Source organism: Haematobia irritans, chromosome 1, assembly GCF_050003625.1.
Source record: "Haematobia irritans isolate KBUSLIRL chromosome 1, ASM5000362v1, whole genome shotgun sequence".
Taxonomy (NCBI): Eukaryota; Metazoa; Arthropoda; class Insecta; order Diptera; family Muscidae; genus Haematobia; species Haematobia irritans.
The window spans coordinates 212,471,156-212,492,134 of record NC_134397.1 but is presented as its reverse complement, the minus strand read 5'-3'; the positions used below and the strand labels follow the sequence as shown (position 1 = coordinate 212,492,134).

The window sequence follows — 20,979 nt, the reverse complement described above, 5'->3', positions numbered from 1 at the left end:
TTTTACAACTTTTCGACTACGCAGTGGCGATTTAACAAGGAAAATGTTGGTATTTTGACCATTTTTGTCGAAATCAGAAAAACATATATATGGGAGCTATATCTAAATTTGAACCGATTTCAATAAAATTTAGCACACATGACTATACTACCAATTGTACTCGTTGTGCAAAATTTCAAGCTAATCGGGATAAAATGGACGGACAGACGGACATGGTTATATCGACTCAGGGACCCACCCTGAGCATTATTGCCAAAGACACCATGTGTCTATCTCGTCTCGTTCTGGGTGTTACAAACATATGCACTAACTTATAATACTCTGTTCAACAGTTTGGCGCAGGGTATAATGATTCTTATAAATCCAGAATCTGATATAGTCTTCATAGGTAAAATCTTCAAATTTATCTTCGCGATACCTATCGGGAGTAGGTATATTAATTTTGTCATTTCGTTTGTAACACATAGAAATATTGATCTCAGGCCACATAAGGTATGTAATCTGGATCGTGGTGAGATTTTTAGTCGATCTAGCGGTGTCCGTCCATCTGTCTGTTGAAATCACTCTAACTTCCGAACGAAGGTTAGGTTAAGTATAGTTGCAGCCGGTTATTTCATGCCCTCTTAGACTACAGTGAAACCTCTGATAGGTGGACATCCACTGTCGCTTAAATTTACTTCACATTTGGGAGGTGTCCACACGGATGAAAAAGACTGTTTTTCATATGTTTGGCTATAAACATTATATGTTTGGAACACAAATTTTTAAACACAATATTTTTGAGTGCAAGCATATACTGTTCATAAACTAGCATAACATGTTTGGGACATATATGTTAATATGTTAGAACATATTATGTTTGGGACATAAAATGTTTGTAAATATAATATGCTTGGATGCAAACATATATTAATTTAGAAATAGCCTATAAACATATATGTGTTTAGTAGCTTGGAGCGCTATTTAACAGGGAGCGATATTGAATTAAGTTGGTGGTTGTTGCTTGTTATTACAAAATTAACATTTTATTTTTCCTTGGGCAATTGATCAGCTACTTCTTTGATCCTTACAAACTGTGTGGTCCGCTGTTCGAATCCCCGTCCGGCAAAAGGTAAAATTAAAATAAAAAAAATCATAAAATTGAATAATTTCTTCTACAATGTTTGTATTACAGAAAAAGGTGCTAAGAACTAAAAAATCTCGTGGAAGTGAGAAAGATGTCGGGGAATATACAATTGGGCAGAAACAAAATTTTGAGCATTCAGGTCGAAAACCTATGTTGTTAGCACCTATATTACCTGTTTATTTTCATAATTCATTATGATTGTAAATATATAAATAAATAAATAAAATTTTGAGCACAATATTGTTTGGGAGAATTTTTTTAAGCATATAATATTTTTGGGTGCAAAATGCTTCCAAACATATTATATGGTCACATAATAACATATTGTTTTTTGGAAGACAACATTATTGAATTTGGATGCAAAAATACAAAATGTTTGGAACTTAGACTACCCAAACATATATTGTTTAGACCAATATGCTTTCAAACATATTATATATTGGTAGAGATCAAACATATAAATGTTTGGGCAATACCCAAAAATGTATATGCTTGAAGCAAAATATGTTTGGGAGTATATGTTACAGAAGCGATTTTTTGTAAGGGTGCAGTTACGAGAGGTTAATTTTAATATAGTAAACGTCCCACATTTGAGACTTGTCCGGTTTTCAAAGTGTCCAATTTTGAGAGGTTTCATTGTATTCAGTTCATTGTGATACCACAGTGGGGAATTTTCTCTTATCGCTGAGTGCTGCCCGATTCTATATTTAGCTCACTTACAAGGGATCTCCTTTTTGTAGCCGAGTCCGAACGGGGTTGCGGTGAAATCACTTAAGAGAAGTTTTGAAACATTCAGAAATGCCTCCAGGATTACTGAGGGGGATAATCAACCATGCATAAAAAACTTTTTTTGGTGTTTGGCTGAACTTGGGATTAACCCTTTTTATGCAAAGCGAGCATGCTAACCGTTTCACCATGGTGGCTCTCGACTTCCGATCGAAACAAGCTATCGATATGAAACGTGACACAAGGTTTTGTTATTGATGCAGGTCGGACGTATTGCAAACAGTTGGACCGTATTGCAAATGGTCGGACCGTATTTCAAATGAGCCAAGTCGGACCACTTTTAGGCATAGCCCCCATATAAACCGACCTCAGATTTAGCTTGCAGAGACTCTTGGAGGAGCAAATTTCATTTCATCTGGTTGAAATTAGGTAAATGAGTAAATGCCCTTCAACAACCTTGCAAAAATTGGTCGATATCAGTTCATAATTATATATAAACCGATCCCAAGATTTAGCTTGTGAGATATTTGGGGGGTCAGATTTAATCCGATCTTGTTATAATTGGATTCGTTGTGTTAGTATATGCTCTCTAACAACCATAAAAAAATTGGTCTATAATGTTCAATAATTTTATATATCCCCATATAAACCGATTACCAGATTTGATTTCCGAAACTCCCTGGAGGTGCAAATTCCATTCGGTCCGGTTGAAATTTGGTACGTTTTTTCAATGTAACCATGCAAAACTCGGTCAATTTCGGTCCATAATTATATTAAAACATTAAACTTAAGCTCTCACAACTGGAGAAATTTTGGGCAACCGTGTGTGACCGCTTCTGAGAGGTTTCACTGTTTTACATAGAAAATAGACTTGTTATGACACTCAAAATTATTGATAACCTCACTTTGGCAATTGCAGCTACATGTCTGTTGGCAGTTGTGTTTCCCGAATAATTAAAATTACGGCAAGTGTAACCTATACGACGTTTTCAGGATAATATCTTGTATGTGGTCCATGGTATAGGATGAACAAAATTCATCCTAATTATGTATGTTTTCTTAGTTTAATTAAAAAAAAATTACTTACTATTTCTAAAATTTATTATTTATCTAATGGCAACTATCTAAGCATATACTACAATTAAATATATAATATAATTAATTGTTGTTTAATCTACATTAATTATATAAAATATTTGCTTATATTCTCCTAGTCGGATTACCAATGTTCATAGGGTTTGGATATCTCATGGTCTGGTTGTAAACCACATGGACGATTGAATTCTTGGCCATATGTACTAAACCATTCATTGCATACTGAAAAAGAGCAAAACCACATAGATATATAAAATAAAATGTCATACCCGTAGGTTCTTGTTCACTTACCCCATTTGGATCCTTGTAGAACCGGACAACCAGCATGCCAAGTACGAAAATCTTTTTCCAAAGATTTGTGATAATTATACCACATCACTAAACTACCACGTATAGGTTGCACGGCCAGTTTAAGGGCAGGGAAAGCAGTAGCACCACCCAATTCAACATCATTGATCTGTTTGGAATGAAACAAACGGAATTTTTTCAAAACATTTTTTCAACACATTTTCTATAGAAATAAAATTTTAACAGAATTTCATATAGAAATAAAATTTTATCAAAATTTCGTATAGAAATAAAATTTTGTCAAAATTTGTATATAGAATATTTTGTAAAAATTTTTTATAAAAATAAAATTTTTTATAGAAATAAAATTTGGACAATAGGTTCTAACATATAGAATTAATATGTTAACAAATTTTCTATAGAAATAAAATTTTGACAAAATTTTCTATAGAAATAAAATGTTAACAAAATTTTCTATAGAAATAAAATTTTGACAAAATTTCTATAGAAATAAAATTTTGACAAAATTTTCTATAGAAATAAAATTTTAACAAAATTTTCCATAGAAATAAAGTTCTGAGAAAAATTTTTATAGAAATACAATTTTCTATACAAATAAAATTTTGGCAAAATTTGCTACAGAAATAAAATTTTGACAACATTTTTATAGAAATAAAATTTTGACAAAATTTCTATAGAAATAAAATTTTAACAAAATTTTCTATAGAAATAAAATTTTGACAAAATTTGACAAATATAGAAAAAACAAGTAAGTAAAGTCTAAAGTCGGGCGGGGCCGACTATATTATACCCTTCACCCCTATGTAGGCCAAAATTTGTGTTACCATCTCAACTACTTCACATTTGCTGGAAGCTATATAAAGGAGACAATTTTTTTACTTCTACGGCTAACGCTATCCAGTTAATTGGAGGAAACTTCCATTGAAAATGGGTCTAAAATGTGTAACAGTCTACCATATTTCCCCAACTCTGGTGTATATATGCTATGTATGCGAAATTTCACGTAAATGGGAGTATAACTTTGGCCCCCTGGTGATATGAGTGCAAATCTGAACCGATTTCAACCAAATTTGGTACAATTACCGATACGGCAATGACGGCAAAACCCTGGATTTTGAGGCCATATAAGTTCAAATCGGACGAAACATATATATGGGAGCTATATCTAAATCTGAATCGATTTTGACCATATTTGGCACATACAATAGTATCGTTAAAAGTACCGCTTGTGCAAAATTTGAAGCAAATCACGGCAAAACTCTGGTTTTTATGGCCATATAAGTTCAAATCGGACGAAAGATATATATTGGAGCTATATCTAAATTTGAACCGATTTCAAACAAATTTACCAAGCATTGGTAGAATGTAAATTTTACCCTCTGTGCAAATATCACGAAGATCGATAGTAAACTTTGGCCTCTGTGATCATATCAGTCTAAATCGGACGAAAGATATATATGGGAGCTATATCTAAATCTGAACCGATTTGGCTGATATTTTGCAAGATTTTCGAGATTCATAAAATATTTAAATGTACGATATTTCAAGAAAATCGGTTGATAAACACGCTAACTATCACCAAATCGGGGATAAATATATATGGCAGCTATATCTAAATCTGAACCGATTTTTTCCAAAACCAATAGCGATTGTCTCTGTCCCAAGAAACGACCCTATGCCAAATTTGAGGAAGATCGGACTTAAATTGCGAGCTGTACTTTGTGCACAAAATTACATATACAGACAGACAGACAGACAGACAGACGGACATCGCTAAATCGACTCAGAATTTAATTCTAAGCCGATCGGTATACTAAAGGATGGGTCTATGACCACTATTTCTTGGCGTTACATACAAATGCACAAATTTATTATACCCTGTACCACAGTAGTGGTGATGGGTATAAAAATTTGACAAAATTATCGATAGAAATAAAATTTTGACAAAAATCTCTATAAAAAATTGACAAAATTTTCTATAAAAATAAAATTTTGACAAAATTTCTATAGAAATATACTTTTGTCAAAATTTTCCATAGAAATAAAATTGTGTCAAAATTTTCTATAGAAATCAAATTCTGACAAAATTTTCCATAAAAATAAAATTTTGGTAAAATTTTCCATAGAAATTAAATGTTGTCAAAATTTTCTACAGAAATAAAATTTTGACAAAATTTTCTATAGAAATAACATTTTTACAAAATTTCTATAGAAATACAATTTTGACAAAATTTTCTATAGAAATAAAATTTTGACAACATTTTCTATAGAAATAAAATTTTGACAAAATTTTCCATAGAAATAAAATGTTGTCACAATTTTCTAAACAAATACAATTTTTACAAAATTTTCTATAGAAATAAAATTTTGTCAAAATTTTCCATAGAAATAAAATGTTGTCACAATTTTCTAAAGAAATACAATTTTTACAAAATTTTCTATAGAAATAAAATTTTGACAAAAATCTCTATAAAAAATTTGACAAAATTTTCTATAAAAATAAAATTTTGACAAAATTTCTATAGAAATAAACTTTTGTCAAAATTTTCCATAGAAATAAAATTTTGTCAAAATATTCTATTGAAATAAAATTCTGACAAAATTTTCTATAGAAAAAAAGTATCACAAAATGTTCTATAGAAATAAAATTTTGACAATTTTTTTTTTACAAATAAAATTTTGACAAAATTTCTATAGAAATAAAATTTTAACAAAATTTTCTATAGAAATAAAATTTTGACAAAATTTGACAAATATAGGAAAAAAAATTGACAAAATTATCGATAGAAATAAAATTTTGACAAAAATCTCTATAAAAAATTGACAAAATTTTCTATAAAAATAAAATTTTGACAAAATTTCTATAGAAATATACTTTTGCCAAAATTTTCCATAGAAATAAAATTGTGTCAAAATTTTCTATAGCAATCAAATTCGGACAAAAATTTTTTTTAATAAAATTTTGACAAAATTCTCTAAAGAAATAAAATTTTCTATAAAAATAAAATTTTGACAAAATTTTCTATAGAAATAAACTTTTTCCATTCTTTTTGTTTTGTTATTGTTGGTTTTGTTCTTTAAGCATTGTTGTTGTTTTTTATTGCAGCTTAAAACCATACATTGACTAAACTACAAGTGTAGCTTAACCAACAGAGGAAAATAATGTTTGTCAAATTTATTTGGGCAAAGCCCTATAGATTGCAAGATGGTTGGATGGACGCACGTTTCGGAATTACCACATTCCTAATCAACATCCTCTTCTCGCAGCAAAACTATCAACCAATTATCAGAATAAATTCAGACAGTTCATTAAACAATGAACCACTCTTGAACCCTCCGAAAAAAGGTTTTGTATGATAGCCGGCTTATGCCGAAATAAATTCAAAACAAACATATCTCTTTTCCTATGCCACTGTCAAATCATCGATTTGTTAAAATTTTCCATAGAAATAAAATTTTGTCAACATTTTCTATAGAAATAAAATATTGACAAAATTTTCTATAGAAATAAAAATTTGACAAAATTTTCTATAGAAATAAAAATTTGACAAAATTTTATATAGAAGAAAAAAAAATTGGCAAAATTTTCTATAAAAATAAAATTTTGACAAAATTTTCTATAGAAATAAAATTTGGACAAAATTTTCTATAGAAATACAATTTTAACAAAATTTTTTATAGAAATAAAACTTTGACAAAATTTTCCATAGAGATACAATTTTGACAAAATTTTCTATAAAAATAAAATTTTGACAAAATTTTCTATAGAAATAATATTTTGACAAAATTTTCTATGGAAATAAAATTTTGACAATATTTTCTATAGAAATAAAATTTTGACAAAATTTTCTACACAAATAAAATTTTCTATAGAAATGAAATTTTGACAAAATGTTCTATAGAAATAACATTTTTACAATATTTTCTATAGAAATAAAATTTTGACAAAATTTTCTGTAGAAATAAAATTTTGACAAAATTTTCCATAGAAATTAAATGTTGTCAAAAATTTTGTACAGAAATAAAATTTTGACAAAATTTTCTATAGAAATAAAATTTTTACAAAATTTTCTATAGAAATAAAATTTTGGCAAAATTTTCTATAGAAATAAAATTTTGACAACATTTTCTATAGCAATAAAATTTTGACAAAATTTTCTATAGAAATAAAATTTTGACAAAATTTTCTATAGAAATAACATGTTTACAAAATTTTCTATAGAAATAACATTTTTACAAAATTTTCTATAGAAATAAAATTTTGACAAAATTTTCTATAGAAATAAAATTTTGACAAAATTTTCCATAGAAATAAAATGTTGTCAAAATTTTCTAAAAAAAAAAATTTTGACAAAAATTTCTGTAGAAATAAAATTTTTACAAAATTTTCTATAGAAATAACATTTTTACAAAATTTTCTATAGAATTAATATTTTGACAAAATTTTCTATAGAAATTAAATGTTGACAAAATGTACTACAGAAATAAAATTTTGACAAAATTTTCGATAGAAATAAAATTTTGGCAAAATTTTCTATAGAAATAAAAATTTGACAAAATTTTCTATAAAAAATAAAATTTTGATAAAATTTTCCATAGAAATAAAGTTTCACAAAATTTTCTATAGATATAAAATTCTGACAAAATGTTGTATTGATATAAAATTTTGACAAATTTTTGTGTTAGGTTACAGTATCAACGTCCATTTTTGTTGAAGTAGTGACTTTCCTTTTTGAATGCAAGTTATAATCGTTAAAACATTTAAATATTCGACAAATTTACAATTCAAAATTTTTTTTTGTTTGTTGGAAATTTTGCATTGAACAAAACCTTGTCTACTTACATAAAATAGAGCCGTTAATATGCGATTTCCTTTCATGTCTTTTTCTTGTTTCTGCAAATTGAATGAAAATAGAATATTATGAATATAAAATATTCACCAAAACAAAAAAAAAACTCCATCAACTCACAGGAAAGAAATCATGATGTGGTCCATAATGACCACCAATACCATAATTAACCACTTGCAAATATTCTCCATCACGTATAGATAAGCCAGTAATGTCTTGCAAACGTTGTGAAATTTTATCCAAAAATCGGTTTTCTTCGTATCTCAGCCAAGAGTTTTTACTTACACGAACTTCATCGTAGCGTGAAACAGACGATTGTCCAACCTTAGACCTTTCTAGGGTCTCCGAGACGGCCTCAATGATGTCCTCCATTTCATCATCGCAGATGGCTTGATGATAATAGGCCACAAATGGATCTAAACTTAATTCTTCCATTTTCATGGGACCCACATAATAATATGGAACATTATTGGTGACATAGCGGCAACGTAAATGTCGTTTCTCGGCGGGAGATTGATGAACTTCACCACTACAAACTTGATGATAAAGACGTTCCCTATCACTAACTTTGGGTGGCGTTGAGATTATTCTCTTGCGCCGTTGTTCCTTAACACCGTTCATGTAGAGTGATTGATTTGCTAAACCATAAACGTTTTCCGGATCTAATTCTAGGAGTTTAGCATTCATGGCCAAAGCCAATTGAGTTCTTCCACTGTTGTGTAAGGCAGCTGGTAAATATTCCAGAATAGCGATAACAGAAATGTCGGGGAATACTTCTTCTTCAATAATTTCATATTTGGACGATTCATCTTCATCGATATTATCTTCCATTTCTTCGATATCTTCATCGTTTTCTATAACACCATCTTCAATATCTTCTGCTTTATGTAGAGCCTCTGTCAGCCATTCACTGGCCAATTGAAAATCTTCAGATTCGTAGAGAATACGACCCAGAATGAAACAATCATAGGCAGACAATGATGAACTATATTTGAAGTCCCTTAAATAGCCTTCGGCCATATCACCAGAATCTAGTTTGTAGGTTTTTTGAAGGCGTGAAAATCCGAGCACAGCTCCCTTTAAATCCTCCTCAGTTGGTGGGGAAAATTGGTTACCTATTGCCGACTTCGCCGATTCATTGAAAACTGTAAGGGGACATTTTTTGAGATGCATTATAAATTTAGTTTCTTTTGTATTTTCAATCTTGTTATACGCCCCTCACCATAGAATGGTGATCCGTAATCAGTTTGATTTAAAAATGTTGTAATATTTTTCGAAATAAACTATGTTTATAATTTTTTGTGATTTTTAATGCATTCTAACGTTTGTCTGAAAATTTTGTCTTTAAATATTGGCTAAAATTCGCAATTTTTCTCGAATGGTGACCTTGTACTAAATTTGACTAAGATCAGTTAAGAAATAAAGCATCTTTGGTCAAACATAAGGTTATTAGGGGCAAATTTTTCAAAATCGGGCGATACATATATGTGGGAGCTATATCTACATCTGAACCGATTTCGATGAAATTTTGCACATACAGTTAGTACTATAGAGGACTGGATCTAGCCAACTTTAAGTAAGGTCAGTTAATAAATAATGGTTCTATAGCCAAATTTGGAAAATCGGGCGGTACATATATATGGGAGCTATAGCTAAATTTGAACCGATTTCGATGAAATTTTGCACATATAGTTAGTGCTATAGAAGATTACATTTAGCCAAATAAATGATAAATAAGGGTTTTATGGCCAAATTTGGGAAAATCGGGCGATACATATATATGAGAGCTATATCTAAATCTGCACCGATTTGAATGAAATTTTGCAGACTTGAAGTGTGATGAAGAAGATTACCATTTGCCAAATTTGACGACGATCGGTTATTAAAAAGTGCAACGTGACCCCATTTGTCGAAATCGGGCGATACATATATATGGGATTTGATCCGATTTCTTCCAAATTCAATAGCGTTCGTCCTGGCCCAAAAAACAACCTGTACCAAATTTCATCAAAGTCGGGGAATAATTGCGACAACAAATACATGGACAGACGGACGGACACCAAGCGCTGGATCGACTCAGGAGGTGATTCTGAGTCGATGGGTGTATATTTTATTGGGTCTAAAATCAATATTCTGCTAGGCACATTTTTTGGCTGATCACTATGTGGTCACCCTACAGCCTACCCTATTGCCTGTAGGGTATTGTAATCACCCTACATCTTTCAGTAATTGTGCTAATAACCTGAAATTAAGCACAGATTAGTTTTTTGCTTGCATGCAGGTCAAAACTTGGCAATCCAAGTTTTAATATAAACCCCATACAAACCGACACCCCCGAAATGAGGTCTTGGGTTCTAGAAACCGTAGGGTTTTTTTCCAATTTGCCTGATATCGGAAATCTACAGGTAGTTTACGCCCACAGATATCTGTGCGATTTGCGTGAAATTTGAAATCTAGAGATATTTAGGTCCACAAATGGATGTACCGAATATAGTGTGGTCTAGGTCTAGGTTATAATATAGCCCCCGGAGATCGATCTCCCGTTTTCATGGACTTATAGAAATTGGAAATCTATCAAACTGAAATTCTCTTTGAAATTTATACATTTTCAAGAAATACTCGACCCGGTTGCACTCAATGCCGTTTTTATTTATTTTTTTTTTTCTTCATATAACACACACAAAAAAATAATTTTTGGATTCAATCACGAAATTAATTGATCCAATTAATTTTTAATTGAAATGAAGTCAATAAAAAATTAATTGATCCAATTCAAAAATTAATTGATACTATTATTTTTTGTGATTGATTTTTATCCTAATTAAAAAATTAAGGAATTAATTCAATTTTTAATTGAATATTTTTGAAAGTTCAATTAAAATTTTAATTGGAAATATTTTGGTGAATTTTTTTTCTGTGCAGCAAAAAAAAGAGCTTCCAAAAAGTAGTTTGGATCCCCAATTTGTGATACGAAAGTAGTGCAAAATTGGATCATTTCCAATGAATTTTACATGGGCATGTCATAGGACGGAAGTACCCCATTTTTTGATAATTTCTGTGCAGCAAAAAAAAAAAGAGCTTCCAAAGAAGTAGTTTGGATCCCCAATTTGTGATACGAAAGTAGTGCAAAATTGGATCATTTCCAATGAATTTTACATGGGCTTGTCATAGGACGGAAATACCCCATTTTTTAATAATTTGCATTCACTCAGAAGTTGTGCCTTGGAAATTCATTTGGATGAGGAAATTTAAAAAAAAATTAAAAAGAGAATTTTCTCTCTGATTTCACTTTTTATTTTTATAATAAGTATTTTTTGTTACCCTATTATTTTCTTATTATTTACTTTTTACAAATTGAAATACTTCTTCGCTTTCACCGGGGGTGGAACCTGGCACCTGTTGGCACCATAATAGAACGCTTTAGTATACTCAGCCAACGTCTATTCAAATGTCTGTGATATGAATCTAATATGACACTACGGTATGACATTCTAACTACTTCCTGAGATGTTCTTTAGTATTATGAATGAAAAAATTAAGAACGCTGGTTCAAATCTCACCAGAGGCAAATATTTTTATTAAATATTTCTCTAATTTGTTTTTTGTTAAACATCGTTTTTATTTTGTTATTTTCGGCTTATATTTTTGTATAAATATATTTTTTTCCTTTAAAAAACAACAAAAAAATTAAAAATTATCGTAATTTGCAAAACCTTTTCAAAAGGGCTTCCATGGAAGTGAAAAAGCCAAAAGGCACAGGTTCAAATTCCAGCGGGGATGAAATTTAATTTTGTTATTATTTTTTTATACTTTTTATTGGTTTTCTATTTTTTGAGAAATTTAATTGTCCAAAACTTGAGTTTTCACTTAAAATTGCGTACTTGTCCAAAAACTGCAACGGAAGTGGAAAAAATTGATAGAGAACCTTAAGAGAAATGTTTGTGGAACAACTTCCTTTTATTTTTGCTGGGTATATATAGCCCCCATATATGTTAAGCCGATCCCCAGATGTGGTTTGCCGAGCCTTTGGGAGGTGGAAATTTTATGCAGTGCGGTTGAAATTTTGCACGTGATGTCAATAATGGCCTCTAACCACCACGAAAACATTAGTTCATATCGGCCCATAATTATATATAGCACCGATCCTCTGATTTCGATTGCGGAGCCTCTTGAAGGTGCAAATATCATCCGATACGTTTGAAATTTGGTACATAACGTCAATATATGGTATCTAACCACTATGCAAGAATTGGTCTATATCGACCCATAATTATTGTTTTAAGTTTATTTGTTATAATGTTAAGTAAATCCGATTGGCTATTCCGAATATCGGAACAGTATATATAAATACATTTTTATTCATATTTTGAAATACATTTAATTTTCTTACCATTAACATCGTGAATATTTGCTACTAAAAATCCCATTTGTTGGACATCCACTACCATCCTTCGAATTATTTTGAAAGCATTCACAGGATCATCGAAAAATTGGCTATTATTGGTATGTATTTTTGTGTGTTCCAATTCTAATTCCTTCAAGAAACTTGGTAGGTTTGATTCAAATTGGTGGGAATAAAAACAAGGATTTTTTTTTAAATTAGATAAAACAAGTATATACAGCACTAAGTTCGGCCGGGCCGAATCTTAAATACCCACCACCATGAACCAAATATTAGGGTTCCCTTTGAAATTTCAGGAGGGCTTGAGGACACTTCCCGAAGATAAATTTAAAGATTTCACCTATGAGGACTATATCAGATTCTGGATTTATAAGAACAATTTTTGTTTGAGTTTTAGAGGAATCATTAACATCTCTTGTAAGTGTGCAAGAAAATTATAAAATAACGTCTTGATTTGAAATCTTAAATCTATAGAAGTAAAATCTGGAAATTTTACATTGAGTTTCAAGCAATTTTCATAATCAGTGCGCATTCTACACCCTCAAGAAGTGAAGTCGGTCTATATGGAGGCATTACCAAATGGGCGGATAAAAACTTAATCCGATACACGTTTTTGTGAGCCTAAAATACCAGAATATATACAAATTCAGGCAAATCAGATAAAAACTACGGTTTCTAGAAACCCAAGGAGTTAAATCGGGAGATCGTACTTATGGGGGCTATACTAAAATATGGACCGATACTCACCGTTTTCGGCACACCTCTTTATGACCCGAAAATACCTCTAGATTTCCAATTTCAGGCAAATAGGATAAAAACTTCGGATTCTAGAAGCCCAAGAAGTAAAATCGGGAAATCGGTCTCTATGGGGGCTATACCAAAATATGGACCGATACTCACCATTTTCGGCACACCTCTTTATGGTCCTAAAATACCTCTAGATTTCCAATTTCAGACATATTGGATAAAAACTACGGTTTCTATAAGCACAAGACCCAAATCGAGGGCTATACCAAAATATGGACCGATACTCATAATTTTTGGCAAACGTATTTGTGGTCCTACAATACCTCTAGATTTCCAATTTCAAGTAAATTGAATAAAAACTGCGGTTTCTATAAGACCAAGAAGTAAAATCGGGAGATCGGTCTATATGGGGGCTATACCAAAATATGGACCGATACTCACCATTTTCGGCACACCTCTTAATGGTCATAAAATACCTCTAGATTTCAAATTTCAGGCAAATTAGATAAAAACTACGATTTCTATAAGCCCAAGACCCCAAATCGGGGGGTCGGTTTATATGGGGACTATATCAAAACCTGGACCGATTAGCCCATCTTCGAACTTGACCTGCCTGCAGACAAAAGACGAGTTTGTGCAAAATTTCAGCACGATTGCTCCATTATTGAAGACTGTAGCGTGATTACAACAGACAGACAGACGGACATCGTTATATCATCTTAGAATTTCTCCCTGATCAAGAAAATATATACTTTATATAGTCGGAAATCGATATTACGATGTGTTACAAACGGAATGACAAACTTATTATACCCCCGTCACCATTCTATGGTGGTGGATATAAAAACTATATGGTAGAAAATAAATAAATAATGAAGAAACCAAATGATAGTGCTGAATTTTGAAACCGAATACTGAATTCAAGTAATGAACCTAACCCTGAAGACATCGAATGGTATTAAATCACTAGTAAATCGATTGCTGATAGAAAGTGCAAATGTCTCTATTAAATTTCTTAGTTTTTTCATATGTTGGATTCTTTAAAGCTCGTTCTCGACAAATATAAGAACACGTTTGCAAGAGTATAATAATTGACAACGAATGACGATACATGGACCCTTCGGGGCGATTGAAATTTTCCTCAGTCTTTAAAATAGATCTTGCTGAGGTGTATATATAGGAATTATCCCTTTGTAAATCGAATATTTGTACGACTTTAGTTCAATTCTATTTTTTGGATTTTAAATTTGATTGAAATTCGAAATTATTGCTTCCATGTTTTTTGTTTTTTTTTTTTTTTTTCATTAATATATTTAAATTGTTTTTTTTTATTATGTATAGTAGTTCTCTTTGTACCTCTCAAAATCACTGTGAGCTCTTTGGACTTCTTGCAAATGTTTCTCCAAAGACGACATGTAGTATTTTTCAGCGGATAGTAGGGTGTCCAAACTCGAAACTGAGGTATAATAATCACATTTTATTAGAACTGTCCACGACAAAAATAACACTAAAAACGAAAAATTACAAAGTAATCTCATTTTGTAACAGTCTTAGTTGCACGACTCTTAGTCTTACACTGAATTTGGAATTTTTAGAATATTTTCAATTTTGGATGAAATGAAGAAAAAAATGTTCAAACGATGTTTGACCAGGTGTTTTTATGAAAATTTGTAACAATGAGATCTGTGCAATAGGCGATTGATTAATTTTGTCTTTTCTTGAGTTTGTTTAGGTCAGATATGGGTAAATCAAATATAGATTCAGGTTCAATAACCTATCTTGTCGAATGATGAAAATTGAAAGGGGAGATCTCATAGTGCATTTGAAACTTTTTCTTGCTCAGTTAGGTGGCTAGATTGCTTTCCATTTGGATTGTCAATCTAATGGGGAATAGATTTCCATGACGATTTGTTCGTAGTGATACTTCTGCAGGAATATTGACTTTTTATACCCTTCACCACTACTGTGGTACAGGGTATAATAAGTTTGTGCATTTGTATGTAACGCCAAGAAATAATTGTCATAGACCCATCTTTTAGTATACCTATCGGCTTAGAATTAAATTCTGAGTCGATTTAGCGATGTCCATCTGTCTGTCTGTCTGACCGTCCGTCTGTATATGTAATTTTGTGCACAAAGTACAGGTCGCAGTTTAAGTCCGATCGTCTTCAAATTTGACATAGCGTCTTTCTTCGGGTAGAAGACAATCGCTATTGATTTTGGAAATAATCGGTTCAGATTTAGATATAACTGCCATATATAGTTATCACCGATTTGATTATAATTCACGTATTTATGAACCGACGTTCTTTAAGTTTTGTACATCTGAATGTTTTGTCCGTTTCGTAAAAACTGCCAAATATCAGCTAAATCGGTTCAGATTTAGATATAGCTCCCATATATATCTTTCGTCCGATTTGGACTTATATGGCCCCAAAAGCGAGAGTTTTGCCCTGATTTGCTTCAAATTTTGCACAACGAGTACGTTTAATAGTATCGTTAATTGTGACAAATTTAGTTGAAATCGGTTCAGATTTAGATATAGCTCCCCTATATATTTTCGTCCGATTTTGACTTATATGGCTTCAAAAGCCAGAGTTTTGCCCTGATTTGATTAAAATTTTGTACAAGGAGTACGTTTAATAGTATCGTTAATTGTGCCAACTTTAGTTGCAATCGGTTCAGATTTAGATATAGCTCCCATATATATCTTTCGACCGAGTTGGACTTATATGGCCCCAAAAGCCAGAGTTTTTCCCTGATTTGCTTCAAATTTTGCACAAGGAGAACGTTTTATAGTATCGTTAATTGTGCAAAATTTAGTTGAAGTCGGTTCAGATTTAGATATAACTCCCGTATATATCATTCGCCCGATTTGGACTAATATGCCCACAGAGGGAAAAGTGCTACTCTGATTTACGTGAAATTTTGCAGAGGGAGTAGAATTGAACTTGAAACTTTGCACAGGCAGTAGAATTAAGGTTCTGCATATGCGTGTTTATTTTGGTTGAAATCGGTTCAGATTTTCATATAGCACCCATATCCCTTTCCGACCGTGTACGCACAATTGTGCGGGTAAGTTTAAGTCTCTATAATTTCTTTAATATATGACGTACTGCGATAAGAGCGGCAAAAAAATAATTGTGTATGTTCTCTCTTTGTCTAAGAATGTGAAGAACTGTTATAAATATTTGTTTTTTATATTAATTTTGTAGTTTCAGCAGTGTACTTTGCGCATTTGTAAAAATTAGTGGAAGATGTAAGTTTGCAAATAAATTAAAATTATTTAAGTTGTGGAATATTTCATCAAACAAGTGTTTTCAATAAGAAAACATATTAAATATTGTATGCAAACAGTAACTTTGTGATTATTTTGTGGTTTTTGATATTTTTACGTCCGGACTTTTACCGGAATTTACCGGACGGCAACAATTGTGCGTATCCTGAAAAAACAGGATACAGGATCAAACTGAACAAACTTATTAATCTAAAATGTTCTATGTGCACATAAATAACAGAATTCAAAAATTTAGGAAAATCTATCACGTGGATCGGCTATAGGTCGGAAAGGGATATATATCTTTCGCCCGATTTTCCGTCATATGACTACAGAGGTCAAAGTTGTTATCCGATTTACGTGAAATTTTGCACAGGGAGTAGATTCAACATAGTAACTTTGCATGTGAAATTTGATTGCAATCGGTTCAGATTTCGATATAGATTCCATATATATGTTTTTCCTATTTAGGCAAAACTGGCCGAAATACCTACATTTTCCTTATCAAATCGCCACATCTATCGATCTATCTATCTATCATAAATACACTTTTGCGAAGTTGCCTCAAAATTGGTTCATATTTAAATGTTTCCTATATTTATACCCTGCTCCACACTGTGGAACAGGGTATTATAAGTTAGTGCATATGTTTGCAACACCCAGAAGGAGACGAGATAGACACAGGGTGTCTTTGGCAAAAATGCTCAGGGTGGGTTTCTGAGTCGATATAGCGATGTCCGTCTGTCCGTGAACAAATTTTTGTAATCAAAGTCTAGGTCGCAGTTTTAGTCCAATCGACTTCAAATTTGGCACAAGTATGTGTTTTGGCTCAGAATAGATCCCTATTGATTTTGGGAGGGAGTAGAATTGAACTTGAAACTTTGCACAGGCAGTAGAATTAAGGTTCTGCATATGCGTGTTTATTTTGGTTGAAATCGGTTCAGATTTAGATATAGCTCCCATATATATCTTTCGCCCGATATGGACTAATACGGTCCCAGAAGCCAGAGTTTTACCCCAATTTGGTTGAATTTTTTGCACAGGGAGTAGAATTAGCATTGTAGCTATGCGTGCCAAATTTGGTTGAAATCGGTTCAGATTTAGATATAGCTCCCATATATAGCTTTCGCCCGATTTACACTCATATGACCACAGATGCCAATTTTTTGCTCCGATTTAGTTTAAATTTTGCACAGGGAGTAGAATTAGCATTGTAACTATGCGTGCCAAATTTGGTTGAAATCGGTTCAGATTTAGATATAGCTCCCATATATATGTTTTTCTGATTTCGACAAAAATGGTAAAAATTTCCAACATTTTCCTTGTTAACCCTGGAAAGTCATCCTTATTTTTTGTACACTAACGTCATCCTTCGTCATTTTGACTACGGCTTATTTCAAGACGTTATAACATGAATCGTGAGCAAAGATGAGAACCAAAATTGTGTTTATTTCCTTATTCAATTTGTTTTTATTTAGTATCAAGCAAAAATTTGTAAAATTGTTGAAGTAGCCTAACTTAAATTTATCATTTCCCAATTGACTAAAATGCATTTTAGATCGAAAATGAAATTACGCGTCGTCATTTTGACGAAGGATGACTGTCCAGGGTTAAATCGTCACTGCTTAGTCGAAAAGTTGTAAAAATGGCTCTAATTTTCCTAAACTTCTAATACATATATATCGTGCGATAAATCATAAAGAAACTTTTGCGAAGTTTCCTTAAAATTGCTTCAGATTTAAAGGTTTCCCATGCTTTTTTACTAAAATTGTGTTCGACCCTAGTGCATTAGCCAACTTAAACTTTGAGTCTATAGATTTTGTAAAAGTCTATCAAATTCTGTCCAAATCGAGTGATATTTAAATGTATGTATTTAGGACAAACATTTATATATAGCACCGAACACATTTTACGGATGTGATATGGTATCGAAAATTTAGATCTACAAAGTGGTGCAGGGTATAATATAGTCGGCTCCGCCCGACTTTAGACTTTCCTTACTTGTTTTTTTATGGGAACCTCGTCCTCGAATAATTTCTTAGTTTGGTCCTCATGAGCTGGTCAGTTGTGACTTTATAATTTAATACGTTTTTCAATCCTAAATAGTGATTCATACGCCATCAATATTCTCCAAAGAACGGACCATATTATTTCTGATTTTTTCTATTTCATTGATACGAGAAGGAGACTCCTTCTTGTAAAATAGCATGAATGACTTATATGACAGATTTTGAGGCATTGTATTCTAACCAATTTTATGAAAATCGATTGAATGAATTCTTAAATATCCGGGAGCGAGTTTATCAACTGGATGAACAGGTCATTAATTTCGAGGATAGTTTAAGTTTTTAAGGACTAGTAGCACATTTCCCACTTACTCCAAGGGAAAGTCGCATGGAACTTCGTGACATGAAGATTGCTTAATTAAAAAACCTTTCAAGTCTTCAAAAAGTAATAACGCCAGACATGAATTTTCTAAGGCCTATCTCAACTTGAGTGTCCAATATTGGAGGATTGTGATGTATTCTGATCCAGTTCTGAGTCCAGTTTAAAGGATTTGGACAATTTAAAGGATTTTGACGCATACCAAAAGGATTTTTTAAAGGATTTTGACGCATACCAAATAGGCAACAGTCGAATCCTATATACTGCAAAGGCATTGTAAAGAATCATAAAGAGTAGCTGATATTTAATGCAACAAAAGCACTATATTTTTTTCATTGGTCAAAAGCAAAAATGTCGGAAATAACATCAAATCTTAGAATGAGTTTGAATTGGCTATCTTTGGCACAAGAATTTTGGCCTTCAAACAGCCCAAAAAACCACCACATGCTGCGTGAATGTAGCTCTGTTATATTTGGCGCAATCTTCCGAAATAATCGACAATTTGGGATTTTTTAGTGCCAACCTTAATGTCCTAGGAGCAAAAGTCCAACGGATTAAGATGCGGAGATTTTGGTGGCCATTGTGAGGTAGAAATGAAGCGAGAAACCTCCTTTTTAAGCCACTTTGGGTTAACGCACGCTGAATGCGATGGTGCTGAGTCCTATTGGAATGTCCATGGCTTGCAGTAAAAATGTTTGTCTGTTCAGGGCTTCAATATTGTCGTTAGAGGAATTCGGTTCGTTGATGATCCGTATTTGGCGAGAAATTCGTTTCGTTGATGATCAGTAGTGATTAGGGATGCCAGACGTGCTCTTTTTTACAAAATGTGCTCTTAAAACAAGACAGGCCAAAAGAGCACGCAAAATTGCTCTATTTTTAGTTAAGTGCTATTTTTATGCATCACAACAAATATTAATCCAAATCGATTCAATAAATGGTAAAAGTAAACTGAAAATACGTAAATGTTACACTAAGAGATTTTCCTAGCCGTTATTTTCTAATTAAATAGTGTTTTCAAAGATTATCTGATTTAACAACATGTCTATATGCTTCCTCTTTTTCCAATAGGCTCATGAGTTTAGCTCCATACATGTATGAGAGAGTTGGGAAAAATAGGTATGATCAAGAACAAGAGGCAATTTGGACATCTTGTTATAATTACAGTCTTTGAGTGTTTTACTTTATATATGAGAGTCGTAAAAGAGCACGCCGATGTTGCTTCTTCACTTTGTACTCTGTTCTAAATGTAAACAAACTTCTTCTATAACGTTTTTCACGAAAACACCAAAAAATGACTTGCAAAGTATTGTAAAAAAATAAGCTTGAGTTGATAGTGGGTTATTTATGTTTATGGTATGAACCTTTTTGTTATGTTTAAATGAATTATATTTCAATAAATTGGAATTAAATGTTTTTCTTTTATTTTAAAAAGTGTGCTCTATTTTTTCGTATGCGCTCTTTTTATAAGCTGAATGTGCTCTTTTTGCCTCTTCAAAATCTGGCATCCCTAGTAGTGATGATAACGTCGGTTTATCGATGTGCGGTGGTTGTCGCGATATGCGGTTATAATCGGTAGTGGAGAAGATCATCGTTTCGTCGGTAGTTGATGATTCGTTAATAATTGGTATGCGTTGAAATTTGGACGATTGGTTCTGTATTCGTCGATTTGAAGTCGATCGGGTAATTGTTTATTCGATCAGCTTCGGGTCGGTAATCGGTCAATTTAGTTGATTTCTATTACCGACGAATGTCATGCTACTAGTTAATCTACAACGAATAGTAGATCCGAAGGTGTCTCTGGTGGAACAATAGACCCGAAGGTCTCTGTAAGGGTACAGTAAGCTCGAAGGTCTCTGCGGGGGAACAGTGGACTCGAAGGTCTCTGTTGGGGGACAGTAAGTCCGAAAGTCTCTGTGGTGGAACAGTAGGCCCGAAGGTCTCTGTTGTGGAACAGAAGGCCCAAAGGTCTTTGAGGGGGAACAGTAAGCCCGAAGGTCTTTGCGGGGAAACAGTAAAACCGAAAGTCTCTGTGGTAGAACAGTAGACACGAATGTTGGTGGAA

The 20,979-nt window shown here is 32.2% G+C and overlaps 2 protein-coding genes across 2 annotated transcripts in view; both read right to left on the bottom strand.

Annotated features, from left to right (window-relative positions):
• Window positions 1-20,979, bottom strand: part of LOC142234657 (uncharacterized) — a 133,528-nt gene that overhangs the window by 89,947 nt on the left and 22,602 nt on the right. The window contains exon 9 of the mRNA XM_075305828.1: window positions 20,689-20,944. Coding sequence (XP_075161943.1) covers window positions 20,689-20,944 — 256 coding nt within the window. The remainder of the gene's footprint in view (window positions 1-20,688; window positions 20,945-20,979) is intronic.
• On the bottom strand, window positions 2,936-14,793 carry LOC142222546 (prolyl 4-hydroxylase subunit alpha-2-like). Its single transcript, XM_075292738.1, has 6 exons — window positions 14,612-14,793; window positions 12,497-12,651; window positions 8,227-9,251; window positions 8,100-8,150; window positions 3,239-3,404; window positions 2,936-3,169 (listed from the first exon to the last, which is right to left on the bottom strand). Exons 1-6 carry the CDS (start codon window positions 14,791-14,793, stop codon window positions 3,072-3,074), a joined length of 1,677 nt encoding a protein of 558 aa, XP_075148853.1. The 3' UTR covers window positions 2,936-3,071.